This window comes from Eurytemora carolleeae, unplaced genomic scaffold, assembly GCF_000591075.1.
Source record: "Eurytemora carolleeae unplaced genomic scaffold, Eaff_2.0 scaffold1960, whole genome shotgun sequence".
NCBI classification, from domain to species: domain Eukaryota; kingdom Metazoa; phylum Arthropoda; class Copepoda; order Calanoida; family Temoridae; genus Eurytemora; species Eurytemora carolleeae.
The window spans coordinates 1,782-17,148 of NW_019398058.1; the positions used below are offsets into that span (position 1 = coordinate 1,782).

The 15,367-nt window shown below is 31.2% G+C and overlaps 1 protein-coding gene across 1 annotated transcript; it reads left to right on the forward strand.

The window, feature by feature from the left end:
* Positions 1-830: 830 nt before the first annotated feature.
* Positions 831-11,215, forward strand: LOC111716719 (protein LTV1 homolog). The gene is made up of 8 exons (XM_023492194.1): positions 831-958; positions 2,689-2,872; positions 6,505-6,543; positions 7,182-7,270; positions 8,068-8,116; positions 8,521-8,618; positions 9,173-9,239; positions 11,041-11,215. Exons 1-8 carry the CDS (start codon positions 897-899, stop codon positions 11,170-11,172), a joined length of 720 nt encoding a protein of 239 aa, XP_023347962.1. The 5' UTR covers positions 831-896; the 3' UTR covers positions 11,173-11,215.
* The last annotated feature ends 4,152 nt before the right edge of the window (positions 11,216-15,367 follow it).

Sequence of the window (15,367 nt, forward strand, 5' to 3'; positions counted from 1 at the left end):
GATACTGGGTACAGGATACTGGGTACAGGATACTGGGTACAGGATACTGGTTACAGGATACTGGAACATCTTCTTGAATAAGCAATCAAATAAGTACTTAAGGAACATATTCTCAAATAAACGCTTCTTGGACATATCTCGAAAATTTTGAATGAATTTTGATTGTCAATTGAAACATTAATCAATCTAATATTATTTAGAATGCAGAAAATAAGTTAAACAAACTTCATTTTGACGAGAATTTTTTTTATTTTCATGAAAAATTTGCTGAAATGAGTGAAAATTAAAAAACGGTGTATTTTCCAGGATAAAAATCCGTACAATCCGTACAATTTGAAAACAAATCCGTACAATCTGTACAATCCGTACAATTTTAGGGTTAAAAAACAATCCGTACAATCCGTACATTTTGGCAACCCTGTAGGTTTACTAAATATAGTATTATCTAGGTTTACTAACTATAGTATTTTCTAGGTTTACTAACTATAGTATTATCTAGGTTTACTAAATATAGTATTATTTGGGTTTATTAACTAAAGTATTATCTAGGTTTACTAAATATAGAATTAGCTAGGTTTACTAACTGAAGTATTATCTAGTTTTACTAACTGAAGTATTATCTAGGTTTACTAACCATAGTATTATCTAGGTTTACTAACTATAGTATTATCTAGGTTTACTAAATATATAATTATCTAGGTTTACTAACTATAGTAATATCTAGGTTTACTAAATGTAGTATTATTTAGGATTACTAACTGAAGTATTATCTAGGTTTACTAACTATAGTATTATCTAGGTTTACTAACTAACTAACTAACTATAGTATAATCTAGGTCCCTGAGTTGGTTGGTTTTGATGATGAAGAAACTAAAACTAGATTTACTAACTACAGTATGTCAAGTTCTATCATCAGAAGAAATAAAGAACTAAGCCTTCTAGACGATAAGTTTGAGAGGTCAGTATTTCGGATGATTTTAATATTATTGTTTTTTTTTGTATTAATTCTTCTAAATCGTTTTGCAAACTATGATTTAATCCTTTTTACAAAGATAATGGATTATTCCATGAATTCAAATGTTTCCTGTATAGATATCAATCTGTGTAGCTTAGTGGCCCAGAAAGGGAGGCTTTTTGCCAGGTCGGAATATAACAATATAGCAAGTAAACGTTGGCATTTATTATTTCTGAAATCAACCAATTTATACAGAACAATTCGCGAAAAGTAGCTTTTTTTGGAGAAGGATTAAAAGCATGAGTTCAAAAGTTTATTATTTTATTGACAGGATTAGAAGCAACTGGTGGTAATTTTTATTTAAAATTTAAAATTTCCCATTCTTTTGATGAGAGGCAAGGCTTTGGAAAACTTTTGTTGTCAGATAGAGAAGTCTAAAAGATTTGAAGATTAGTTTTAGAGCTTATATTTTGGGGATAAAAAGTTTAATACGTTCAATCTGTAGTTTTCCTTTGACAGCAAGGAAAGGCTTCTTTCATCTCCTTTTATAAATATATATAGGAGGGATTACAGGGGTGAACCCTGGAATAATATAAAGGGGATTACTGGGGTTTATATATATATATATATATATATATATATATATATATATATATATATATATATATATATATATATATATATATATATATATATATATATATATATATATATATATATCCATATATATATATATAAAGGGGATTACTGGGGTATTAATGATAAATATTTTGTGTGTGATTTTTCATTTTTGAGACTTTTTTTTGAAAATGAAAGATTACGGTAACGTTATTTCTTTTAATATCTAGGTATATGGACCAGTATTATCTAGTTTTATGGACCAATATTATCTACGTTTTATCTATGTTTATTGCCCAGTAATATCCAGATTTATGGACCAATATTATTTACGTTTATGGACCAGTATTATCTAGGTTTATTGACCAGTATTATTCAGATTTATAAACCAGTATTATCTAGGCTTATGGATCAGTATTATCTAGGTTTATGGACCAGTATTATCTAGATTTATGGACCAATATTATCTACGTTTATGGATCAGTATTATCTAGGTTTATTGACCAGTATTATCTAGGTTTACGGATCAGTATTATCTAGGTTTTTGGACCAGTGTTGTCTAGGTTTATGAACCAGTATTATCCAGGTTTATGGACCAATATTATCTACGTTTATGGACCAGTATTATCTAGGTTTTTTGGCAAGTATTATCTAGGTTTATTGGCAAGTATTATCCAGGTTTATGAACCAGTATTATCCAGGTTTACGGTTCATTATTTTCTAGCTTTATGGATCGGTATTATCTACGTTTATGGAACAGAATTGTCTAGGTTTATGGACTAGTATTATCCAGGTTTATGAACCAGTGTTATCTAAGTTTATGGACAAGTATTATCCAGGTTTATGAACCAGTATTATCCAGGTTTATGGACCAGTATTATCTAGGTTTACGGTTCATTATTATCTAGGTTTATGGACCAGTATTATCTACGTTTATGGAACAGAATTATCTAGGTTTATGGACAAGTATTATCTAGGGTTATGGACCAGTATTTTCCAGGTTTATGAACCAGTATTATCTAGGTTTATGGACCAGTATTATCCAGGTTTATTGACCAGTATTATCCAGGTTTATGGACCAGTATTATCTATGGTTATGGACCAGTACTATCTAGGTTTATGGACCAGTATGGTGAGCTGGATGAGGGTGCCCTGGAAGGAGAAGATATAGAAGGAGGAGTAGATGGAGAAGGGGAGAGGATGGAACAGCTGTTGAATGAGACTGAGGAGTATAGAAGAACAGAAAGGCAGAATATACAAAGAGAGAAAGAAGCAATGAGAAGGTTGATTACCCTTCAGGTAACAGATTTGGTAATTTCTAATTAAATAAGATCCACCAACGTAGACTATCTAATTTAGCTTAATCTCAGCTAAAATAGTGTATTCACGATAGATTTATCTTATCAGAGAGGGGGGGGGGTCCAAGAGAACAACATTCGTCTTTTAACAATAAGGACTATTAATTTAGTAATATATTATGGTTTTTCATATATAATTTAGCATGATTTAGGTTAGTGACACCCCATTTTAACCCTTATTGGCGCAATGGGGAAATTTTTCTTTCTGACAAATGTCAAATTCTAACAATTTTCTTCGTAAATAAATCATATTAAAACTAAGGATACTTGAAATTACGTAATTAGCCTCTTTAAGGTTAATATTTGAAGTTAACAGTCTCTTTATGGTTAATATTTGACGTTAACAGTCTCTTTAAGGTTAAGTTTTGAAGTTAAAAGTCTCTTTATGGTTAATATTTGACGTTAACAGTCTCTTTCAGGTTAATATTTGACGTTAACAGTCTTTTTTAGGTTAACATTTGACGTTAACAGTCTCTTTAAGGTTAATATTTGACGTTAACAGTCTCTTTCAGGTTAATATTTGACGTAAACAGCCTCTTTAAGGTTAATATTTGAAGTTAACAGTCTCTTTAAGGTTAATATTTGAAGTTAACAGTCTCTTTAAGGTTATATTTGAAGCTAACAGTCTCTTTAATTTTAATATTTGAAGTTAACAGTCTCTTTAAGGTTAATATTTGACGTTAACATCTCTTTAAGTTTAATATTTGACGTAAACAGCCTCTTTAAGGTAAATATTTGACTGTAACAGTCTCTTTAAGGTTAATATTTGAAGTTAACAGTCCCTTTAAGGTTAATATTTGAAGCTAACAGTTTCTTTGATTTTAATATTTGAAGTTAACAATCTCTTTAAGGTTAATATTTGAAGCTACCAGTCTCTTTAATTTTAATATTTGAAGCTAACAGTCTCTTTAAGGGTAATATTTGAAGTTAACAGCCTCTTTAAGGTTAATATTTGAAGTTAACCGTCTCTTTAAGGTTAATATTTGAAGCTAACAGTCTCTTTAAGGTTAATATTTGACGTTAACAGTCTCTTTAAGGTTAATATTTGAAGTTAACAGTCTCTTTAAGGTTAATATTTGACGTTAACTGTCTCCTTAAGGTTAATATTTGACGTTAACAGTCTCTTTAAGATTGAAAGTTGAATTGGTATTCCGCAATTTTGATCAGAATCTAACTCTCTCAAAATGTATTGTTAAAAGTTCTATTGTTGACAAATTTTGAACTTTTCAGAAGTTTATTGTAATTTTACTACACAAATATTGCGAAGAAAGAGAAATTTTAAGAATGTCAGCGTCTACCTTATAAATACATTTTATTTTGCGCTGAAAGAGACATTTTTAAACTTTCCTTCTTTTCCATAAATTTTAGTCATTATTTTTTTTCTTGGATTATTTTTCCTGAGATAGGTTTTCATGCAACTTGTAACTACCAATTACGGAAAATTGGAAGAAATACATCTATACATCTGTTTTTAGCAACATTTTAAAATTAGGTAATTAACTTGAAACAAGCTTGGGAACCTAGCGCTGCCCGGGTTACTAGTAGTACCCCCGCCGTTTACCCGCAATTGAACGATTTTACCTTGAAACTACATTTTTGCTTTAAAAGTCAACCCACTCAAGTTTGAATCTCTTAACCAAGCTTAGAACATTCCCGAGTTCCCCAATCAAAATTTGAGGCAAATCGGTCCGGAGGTTCCTGTGTTCTAATCGGACAAACACACACAGACAAACAGATGAACTAATATATTTTTTCATGACCTGAGACAATCTAGTTTTATCCTGACTCTATCTTTCTAATTGCCTATCTAAATTTATCTATCTTCCTACCTAACTTCCTATCTATCGTTCTATCTATCTAGCTATCTAACTTTCTGTCTATCCATATATTTATCCTGTACCAACGTTTTAGTCATTCCCATCTTACTATCTATCTATCTTTTATGTCTCCACTTTTCCACTTAGATTTAAGCGGATTACTGTCTCTAACTTTTCATTAATCATCCAGGGGGTATGGGAGGGGGAGAATGAGATATGATATTCTAAGGTGTCACGACACATGCAGATTATGTCAGAATCTGTTGAGAAGATGTTACTATGTTTGTTATGAAAAAAGTTTTTAGTTTTTTACAATGCGACGTATGTCGTCCAACTTTTCAAACTGAACGTTTAAAGTCTTACTTTGTTAACCTGACGAATGTAATTCCAAACAAGTCAAGTCCGATGCTTTCAAAACAAAAATTAACAACAAATTTTTTAAGCCAGACTTCTGTAAGTCGGACGTTAATATGTATTATATATAGTCCTACGACGCTTCATAGCTCGACATTTGCACTAGAACTTTTTGTAGAAAGATGATAAATCTAGGTTGTGTGGGATTAAAGTGGGAATAAGGGATTTCAGACAATTACTCAAGCTCAGACCAGTTTGTAAAATTCTAGTCTCATCCAGGGAACAGGAATATAGGGAAAGGAAATGGCGCTGGTCCGGCAAGAGAAAGCCAGTCGCACTGCTTTGCAGACCAGTACAGTAAACTTACAAACACTCTTCTGATACAGACACACAACATGACTACAGTCAAGGAAATTGTAGAACAATGTCGTCGATTATAATTAAACTTGAATAACGAGTAGTTTATTGTAAACTTTAATCAAATTATATTCTTTACATGAAAATTTGGCTTTACAGTGTTGACTTAAATATGTAAATAATATATTACATGTATATTAAACTTATTTCTAAGTAAACAATTAACAATAAACAAATGTACTCTCCTAGGCTGTACAAATACCGAGATTCTTACGTACTGTATAAACCTACAGTACACACCTTCGGTACTTTAAACTGACACACACTCTTTTGGTAAAGACACACACACATGACGTTTCCGCCCCCTGGTCTCATCATCTTATCTCAGATTTGGATTCAAACCACGAGGCCAGTTGTATATTAGCACTCTTTTAAAAAACTAAGCAAATTTCTGGGGTAAATGCTTGTTGCTGATGCCCTAAAATTCATGCTTTCAATCCAAATTATTAAAAAAAAAAAAATTTTGTTTTGATATTTGCCTTTTTAAATCCGTATTTTTTTTTTAGCAGATCTGGACCCAGGTAGCCAAAATATTAGAAATACGGATTCTGCTCTTGGAATTATGCAACAAATATTTTTATTTTTACGATTGAATAATTTTCTTTTTTTTTGTGTTTTAGTATTATTTATCTATTTATGCAACTGCCTTGTGTTATCATGCGGAGCAAGTTTTTTTTTGTTGGAATTTTTACTTTTTTTTTCTTTAGGATTAAAATTAGTTTTTAATCCTGCTCGTGGTGATGAATTAAAAAAACTTGAATTTTATCCAAAACAAACAAAAAAATAAAAATAACATATTTTCCGAAATAATTGAACAAGACTGTTGGTTACATAAACTTATTCAATTCAAGTCCCATAAACATGTGCGATTTTTTTTATGAAAATCCACGAAATATAAAAGAAAATTCACCCAAGATCATGTCATTGAGAGCTTATTGCGGGATAAAAATTCACGCGAAATTGAATTAATTATATAATATTTTAGGAGGAGTCCGAGGATGCAGACGATCTAATTGCACTTCAGGAATTCAATCAATCAATAATAAAATAGTACTTTTTCCTTTTGAAAGTTTCTTGCAATAAATGTTGAATGATGAAACGTTAATCAAATATTCAACTCTGTTCTGTTAAACTTTTCTAACTCTTCACTTTTAAACTTGAAAAATTACCTGAGAAATTTTAAATGGATGTCACACAATTTATCTTTCAAAAAGAATAATTTGTTTGAATAAAACGGAAACATTATTTCTAGGTTCTTATTAAAGTGATGGAATGAGCCATTTTGATTAATCTCTCTTTTGTAAAAAAAAAACACATAAGATAGTCAAACTTAATGACTGTTGTCAGATCTAGAAGTTCTGACCAATAACGGAGCGGTTAAAGCACTTGGAGGAGGAGTTTAAACAACTCTGTCCGTTTAAAATTCCAGCTTTGCATGCCATCGGCTAAATAAGGGAGGGAAGGCATATCCCACACATTTATCATCCATGCCATAAACTCGGCTGTTCGGCCAGTCCTAACCTTTATAACCGTCCGGCGTTTTTAATGGTTTTGAAGATAACGTTGAGTTTTTAACGTCATTTGCGGTCTGGATGAGAAATGGGCACAGTTTTGTCTTCCCTCCCTCGCTGAATAGTTCCATGAGATTGATTCTGCCTGAAGTTGGAGGAGTTAAACCCTAAAGAAAGATGGGATTGTGAATCCATACTGTCAACGTATTCAAACCTGTATAACCATCCTAAACTTATCAGGAACATTATCTTTCAGATCAATCAAATACTTCAAAGTTTTAACATTTAAAAAAAATTAACCAGCGGGATAGATTAAAGTAGTAGAAAATTTAATAGAACAGTAGTGGAGCGGTATATCAATAGAATAATTGAATAGTTGAGTGGAGGTGAATGTTTGCTTAGCTTTATTTCCCTGTGTTGACATAGTTTCTATTCAATAGTATGTCCTTTAATTTTATTCCATTTCTTATTTCTTCTCAGCTCCTTCACTAAAGTATGTGCCCGCCTCACAAACATTTTCCGTAAAAATGTAGATACTATTAAAAAAATAATTAGGAGCAGCTAAAAAATAAAAAATAAAAATAATATGGATAATGGTAGGGGGGGCGTATTAATAATCCCATTACCCCCCCCCCCACCACCCCCGGAGAGGTTAAAAACTTTTGAACTCTTTTCATCTCTTCCCTCTTATTTCCGTCCCTGCCTGGAGTTCCAACCAATGCTCCTGAAATTACTGTAAATTGAAGGTTTAACGTTCAATGGAAAACAATTAAATCTGGAACATTGAACACAGCTACATAAATTTCAAATTAGTGGAATAAATAAATATAGAATAGTTTCTGAACGCGGGGTAACATTTCTAACCGTTTAATTGAATTTTCCATTCTATATAGGGTAATAACAGTATCTTCTACACAATATATACCAACAAATAGATTTTAAGAAAACAAAATAAAAGGACAGGATAGGACAGGACTCCAAGAGAAAAATAAAAATAAAGAAATGTTTTTGTATATTTTGAAAGAAATGTTGTCCAGTGAACGACGAAATATAATTCAGCTCTCCTCTAAGACAGGACTCCCCAAGGTACACTTTTATTTACGCAATCTAACTTTAGGAAATGTGTCAGAACCAAATATGAGACTTTCAAGGATTCTCAGAATTGTATTTTCCTAGATTTTTTTGTAAAATAAAGAAAGAAAATGTTGCATATCTATGTTTGTACTTTTTGAATGAGATCAAATAAAACAGAAAGTGTTTAGGAAAATTGTAAAATTGCTAAGAGGTTTAGGGGAAACGATAAATGGGAAAGGGAAAAGTATAAAAAGAATATAAATGATTTCTTAAAAAAGAACTATATGAAATTGAACTGTATTCATCAGATATATTTTAAAATTGAAAGTCTTCTTAAAATAAACTTTAATAATTTAAGCAGATTTTAAAGGATATATATTTTCGTCTCCTTTTGACACTAATTGTTCATTTTACAGGATACCCTGGGGCGTGGACTGACCGCTGCTGCTCTTCGTCAGCTTGATCTAGAGACTTCAACGCCTGTAGAAGATGATCTACAGAGTGTAGCAAGCAGGTAGGAGGAGGGGGGGGNCCAGTAGACAACAAAAAATGCTCAACCTGAGGGAGTGCTCGAAAGAAAGCCATTCAGGTTTCTTACAAATTGAATTGTTTCATTTACGGATTAACCATTTTTTTATATCAATTTTTATTATATTTCCTGTATTTTTTTATTTCGTGATTTAAAAACTATCTAAGCTTACTTTTTAGAGTGTCAGTATTATCTATACGGAACTTGTATTTTAGAGTGTCAGTATTGTCTATACGGAACTTGTATTTTCGAGTGTCAGTATTATCTATTCGGAACTTGTATTTTAGAATGTCAGTATTATCTGTACGGAACTTGTATTTTAGAGTGTCAGTATTATCTATACGGAACTTGTATTCTAGAGTGTCAGTATTGTCTACACGGAACTTGTATTCTAGAGTGTCAGTATTATCTATACGGAACTTGTATTCTAGAGTTTCAGTATTGTCTATACGGAACTTGTATTTTAGAGTGTCAGTATTATCTACACGGAACTTGTATTTTAGAGTGTCAGTATTATCTATACGGAACTTGTATTTTAGAGTGTCAGTATTATCTATACGGAACAAGCATGAAACGCCTGAGGAAAAAAGAGCTAGAAAGACCGCGGTAAGCTATTTCTCGAGTGTTTAGACCTAGAAATATACAAACAATTATAATTAAACCGTTATCATTTTATTATTTGTACGAAAATTAATAATTAAACTAGTTAAATTTGATAGTTTGACAAAGTCACATTTTTCATGCCACCTTGTTATTATTGCATCCTCATGATATGTTACTGCAGTTTGTCCTTTTTTTGTTGCATAAAACCTATCCCGATTGGACTATTTTTGTCAAATATAGGTGGGGGGAGGGGCATTTTCCACCCCCCACCCCTATAATTTTTTCCTTAGAGTTGAGTTAGATAGATTAAACAAAAGTTAGACTTCTAACTTTATTGGTTAGGGTGTAAGGGAGGATTTTTTTTTATGTTGAAAAGTATGTCAAAAAAAAATATTTGGAATAGCACAAAACTGCAAAAAAACCATAGAAAAAGTGAAATTAATTTTAAAATTAAATAAAGTCTTTTTGTCTTTTTTCTCTTTATTACTCTAGGATTCCTTTTTTTAACTATTGTGGTAGGGATAAAAGTTGACACAAGATTTTTATTTTTTATCTTAATTAATATTTGGATTAATTTTCCTGTTGAAGTAGAGAAACTTCCACTAGTTTTAATTAAGTTTAAATGAGATTTGAAAATCAAATCAAATTGGGAAAAATATGAAAGAAAAAGGGTTTCATCAAACCAGAGAAAATGAATATTTCAAATTGAAATTCTAAACAACATAAAAGGGAGAATACAAAATATTGTTGTTTTATTTTGAACCTTCATTTAAAAAAAAAAATAATCTTATTAAAAATTAACAAGTTCAGGTTTCTGTTGATGATTTATCTGATTTATTTTTGGTGGAATTCCAAGATTTTATGGAGTGAGCGAAATCTTAAATACTCATAACAATTCTTCGGCAATTGATTATTGTAGAATTTTAGAAAACGTTAGTTATTTCCCGGCGTTTTAATCTATATTTCATGTCGTCACTCGTTTTATTTAATTAATTGGAGAGTAATTTTACATCGTCTGTACGCAACATCTTCCCTACTGAACTTCTGACCTACTAACTTTCCGTCCTTCTGCAATAACGGACCTATCCCAGCTGTTTATTTTTGTATAATTTGAGGGTTAGGTTAGGACAGGCTAGCAGGTGAGCGCTGTGGCCACAAGTCCATATAGCAATTGTAAAACAACGTGCTAGTAGGTCGGATGTGTAGTATAACGGATTTGTCGTAGGTCAGAAGTGGAGTATAGCGGATTTTCGTAGGTCGAAAAATACACCATCTTATTGGAGTCATAAGAAATTTCTTCTTTCAGAATTGTGTCCAGAAATTCGATAAAAACTAATTTGGAAGAATTTATCATTTTTTTTAACGAAAACTTTCGAAAAATGTTTCTTTTGTTTCCATAATATTTGATTAAATACAAGAAAATTATGGAATGTTTTGAGAGGAGGATTAAGATCAGAGCATAATGTGAAGAAAATAAAAGAATGCCATTAATGAGAGAAAAAAATTCCTAGAGCAAATAAAATGTAAAATTACTCTGTTTTTTTACTGGAATTATACAAGATTTATTTTTTTATGAGATAGTTTTGAGATACTTGAAGAACAAGCTTCTTCAATTCTGAAATGAACTCATTTAAAGATAAGATTTTGTGACGTCGGTTTTTTCTTTTCCTAGATTATTTAGTAATTTCAATGAATTATGCTGCAAAAATAAACGTTTAAGCAGTTCTGGCATGCATTGGATAAAAAGAAACAGAAGCCATATTTCAAAGATGTATAGATTGAATATAACTTGTTTTTGTTTCAGCTGAAAGAGTTCCGGCGAGAGCGGCGTGTTGAGCGCAAACTAAATGCCGCGGCATTCAAAGATGAGAAAATACGTCAAGAGAAAATTTTAATCAACAACCAGCGAAATGTGCAAGGAAATAAAATTTTGTAACGGTCGCATTCATCTTGGAAATATATTTTTGAATTTTGAGAAATCGTTGGAGTGTACTCAAATGTTCCTTCTTCAATGCATATACCATAATATTGCAAAGTTTGCAGTAGAGGTTTATCTTTTATACTGAACGTAGCTTTGGGTATTTTTTTATTTTGCTATATTTTATTTCTCAGCAGAGATGTTCAATGTCTAGTGGTAAAAACTGTTGTGTGAAATAGTACTAATATGCAATGCACTGATCTCAATATCTAATGTGTGCAACTTACAATACATAATCATGGAGGATCACTGGGAATTACAAAAGATTCGAATAACTGCAGTAGACAACAAAAAATGCTCAACCTGAGGGAAAATTGTAATATAAATTGCTGTCTTAATGGTTTTTCTGATTAAAGAAAGATAGAAGATGTCAATCATTCTGTTTCTTATTCCATCATTTATAAGTGGAAAATTACTAAAAACTTTTACTGATGGTTCGCTAGGTTTATTCTCTCAACATTTAGAATTTCTCCAATTTGACTGTTCTATATAAATTCATATCTAGGAAGTAGTGAAACCATCTTTTGAAGTTTAAACTGTTGAGAAGATTGGATTTTGCTATAGGGGGATGGGGGAAATTTTGCAAGTAGGAAAAAGAGGAGGGGAGGTGGGGGGGGGGATAACATTCCAAAAAATCAAAAAATGTCTTATTTTAGAGAGATAAAAAATTCAAATATTTAAATCAAAATGTGCAACTATATAAGTATTTATCCTTTTTATTACTTATATACTCTTTTAAGATTTTAAAAGTTTCATAATTTCAAAATTTTATCAACATATTTTAATTTATGCATTTGAACAGTTTGATTCCGAGAGAGTTATTACAAAGTAAGGTTTAGAAATTAAACATTTTCTGAAATTAAACAAAGGCCCAATTTTAAAATGACCTTTTTTACTGACTTTTTACTTCATATAATCCAAATAATAGGGGGGGGGGATATTTTATCTTTAGACTCGTACAAATTCTATTTCCCCAATCTCATTCTTGTGTTCTCTAAACTTCTATCGGACAGATGAAATATCAATCATAATATATGCTGAATTGCTTTTTGAAAGTTATCGAGTTAAGGGACTAGCAACTCATTTTCCAGGGAACTCTCATTGCACAGTGCATATCTCCAGGCCCGCAACCAGGATTTTCCCAAGGGGGGGGGGGTGCAATGATGGGTCCATGGTAACCGAGTGAAACGTAGTGCACTCCTGCATAGAAAATGTTTGTAACTTTTGTATGATAACAATTAATTTTAGCTCGAACTTTATCTTTTGGTTAGATTATTATTTAATTTGTCAGCAACACTTGTAAGTTTAGGTTGAATTTTTGTAAGTTTAGGTTTGAAAAATAGTATTTGTAGCTTGCATTTTATGTTTTGTAGATTATTTTTTAAAATGTCAAAAATACTAGTAATTTTAGCTTGAACTTAATGTTACAGTGAACATTAGATTTTCCCTAAATTTGATGTTTTGTATGGTTCACAGAAAATTTTCATAATTTAGTTTTTAGTTAGAATTGTATAGTATTGGCAGTATTTGGATGACGGAAAATGTCAATAAGTTTGATATTACTACTCACGTTTGCAGATTTTTATACATACTGGAACATATATGTTTCTTACCTCAGGACAAATATTTTTCTAAAAAGGTTTAATTTTGTTGGTTTGAGGGAACAGCTCTAACATTTATATCGTACGCTTCAAGGAGAATTGAATACAAGGAGGGGACAATAGGGTTTCCGAACACTTTGCTATGACGTTTTTGGACTGCTGGAGAACTAGTTTTTGCGTAACAACCATAATAAAGATTTTTAACAATAACACAAATGATAAAAAGACATTTGGTGCATCTCTGGCGTCAGATGAAGATTCACCGTATACTAACTCATGGTTGTTTACATTCGATCGGCTGCCTTTATTATTGTGTTACGCAAAAACTAGTTCTCCAGCAGTCCAAAAACGTCACAGCAAAGTGTACGGAAACCCTATTGCCCCCTTCTTGTATTCAATTCTCCTTGGAAGTACGCTTAAAGTTCCTATGGTACATTCATGTAAGCAGTACAAGTACCTGTTGCACCCTATGCACTGTAATTAATAGTTGCATGCAGCGGAGACAAATTAGTTTTCTTTCCTTTAATTATTGTTAAAGAAACTCATTATTCCCCCAGTTTTCTAGACACTTAATTAATCACTATACACAGTCTGGAACAATGTTTAGAGTGGACACCCCCCCCGTAGACAGTATACATTGATTTGTTTTTTGAATTTTTGACCGGCTGTGTAAGGTAGTTAAGCTGAGTAAGCAGGTTATGGACAATTTCTTTAGGATTCATTTGAGACATATAACATTTTTCCACGATGTATATTTTCTGAGTTTGAGCGCAAAGTCGACGTTCAAAATCTTGAATTTGGGTAGATACGTTTTCTGAATCGGTTTAAAATATTAAATAACAAAAAATGATATTCGGTCACAAATTATGATATAATAAAAAAAAATTATACAGTAAACTAATTAGATGGTTAGGAATATATTTCTCAAAAGAAATTTGTTCATAAATTAATGCTGGAACCAATTATTTCGTTTTCATCATTAAATTGAATTTCTTATTTTCTACAAATTCTTCAAATGTCGTCTTTTCAATAATAATTCCAGAAAATCTGCAGAAAATCTTTGTGAATAATGAGAAACTAAAATAATGAGAAAATAGAAACTAATAATGGAACAAGATTACTTACTTTCGATAATAAGATTAATTTTTATTTTCTCAACCTGTTCCAAAACAACTAATTAGTGTACTGTAGAATTTTGTTTACATTTTTGTCGTCGTTATTTAATAACAAAAAAACAATTCTGAAAACGATTTTAAACGTTGACTTTGCGCTCAAACTCAGGATTTACAGATCTTTAAAAAGTTTATGTCTCAAATTAATCCTAATTTTCTAAAGAATTTGTCCAAAACACTGCATACTCAGTTCAATACCTTTCATAGCCTGTTTGTCCCTTTAAGTCTGTTCTTAAGCTAAACTCGTCATTTAGTAGTTAAACTCATTCTGTCTGTTCAAAAGTTTCCACTGCATATCAATCTCCAGGTCTTGGTTTAATTCACTTACCAAGTTTTCTCCAAGAAGCTTTTAATCCATTATCCATCTCTTCTACACAGGGTGACCCTAAAAAATGTATTAAGGGACGGACACGCAATACTACTAAAAAATGGTTCATTACAAATCATCTAAGATTTTTAAAAAAACTGAGGGGGGAGGAGTGCCAGGTTAATGGCGTGTTCTATTTTGTTGTTCTACATCACTCTCACTTTTTTCATGGATAGGGTATAGGGTACAGTTGCTTGAGCAAAAATTAAGAATAAAATTGAATTTTTTAAAGGTTTTTGAGTATGGGATTTTTTATTTTAGGCCAATTTATCCAAACCTCCTTAACCAGAATAAAACTAATTTTCTAAAATTTCCCACAGAACTGAATGGAACACTCTGAAATATAGGACATCCTAAACCATCTATTGTTGAAAGTCTATTGTTGACAAATATGGAACTTCTTCAGAGTTTTGATAATATTAAACTTTAAGTTTCAAAATATGAAAGGATATCTAAATTTGAAAAATATTTTTTTTAAATCAACAAAAAAGGTATTTTTAAATCTAATATTTTAACAAATTAAATCGAATTCTTGAAAATTTATGAAAAGTTGATAATTTGAGCAACCTTGTTTTGATACTGTCATGTTTAAATGTCCAGATATTTTTACTACTAGGATCCTGATCCAGGAAGCCAAAATGTTGCAAATCCAACGGATCCAGATCCCAAGCCCTGCTTGAAATCATCTCCAAACTGTCTTGTTTAGTCTGACACCCTGTATGTCCAGATCCTCAAGTTTTCTTATTTTACCAGCTTTCAGTTTTCCAGAACATCATAAACCTCTAGTATACTATCTCTTAAACCATTTTATTATTTGATTAAAAATTTAACATATATTGTGACGTTGTTCTAAAACTGTAAAGTTTAGATGAAAGGGTCTATTCCTCTGAGTTTTGAATATATATACTAACTCACATAGTTAGAATTCAATGGTGCAAAAACTTGTAAAATATCTATGATAGAAAATCCACTGTTAAAACCTGCTAGTATCTTCAATAGTAAGTTTTGTTAAA

What these genes read in the sequence shown, in the direction of transcription:
- LOC111716719 (XM_023492194.1), top strand. Translation starts at nt 897, where the DNA reads ATGTCAAGTTCTATCATCAGAAGAAATAAAGAACTAAGCCTTCTAGAC. An exon ending in AACCATCCTAAACTTATCAG is followed by an intron (nt 7,271 to 8,067) that starts GAACATTATCTT and finishes AATGTTGTCCAG; the next exon opens with TGAACGACGAAATATAATTC. An exon ending in CTACAGAGTGTAGCAAGCAG is followed by an intron (nt 8,619 to 9,172) that starts GTAGGAGGAGGG and finishes CTTGTATTTTAG; the next exon opens with AGTGTCAGTATTATCTATAC.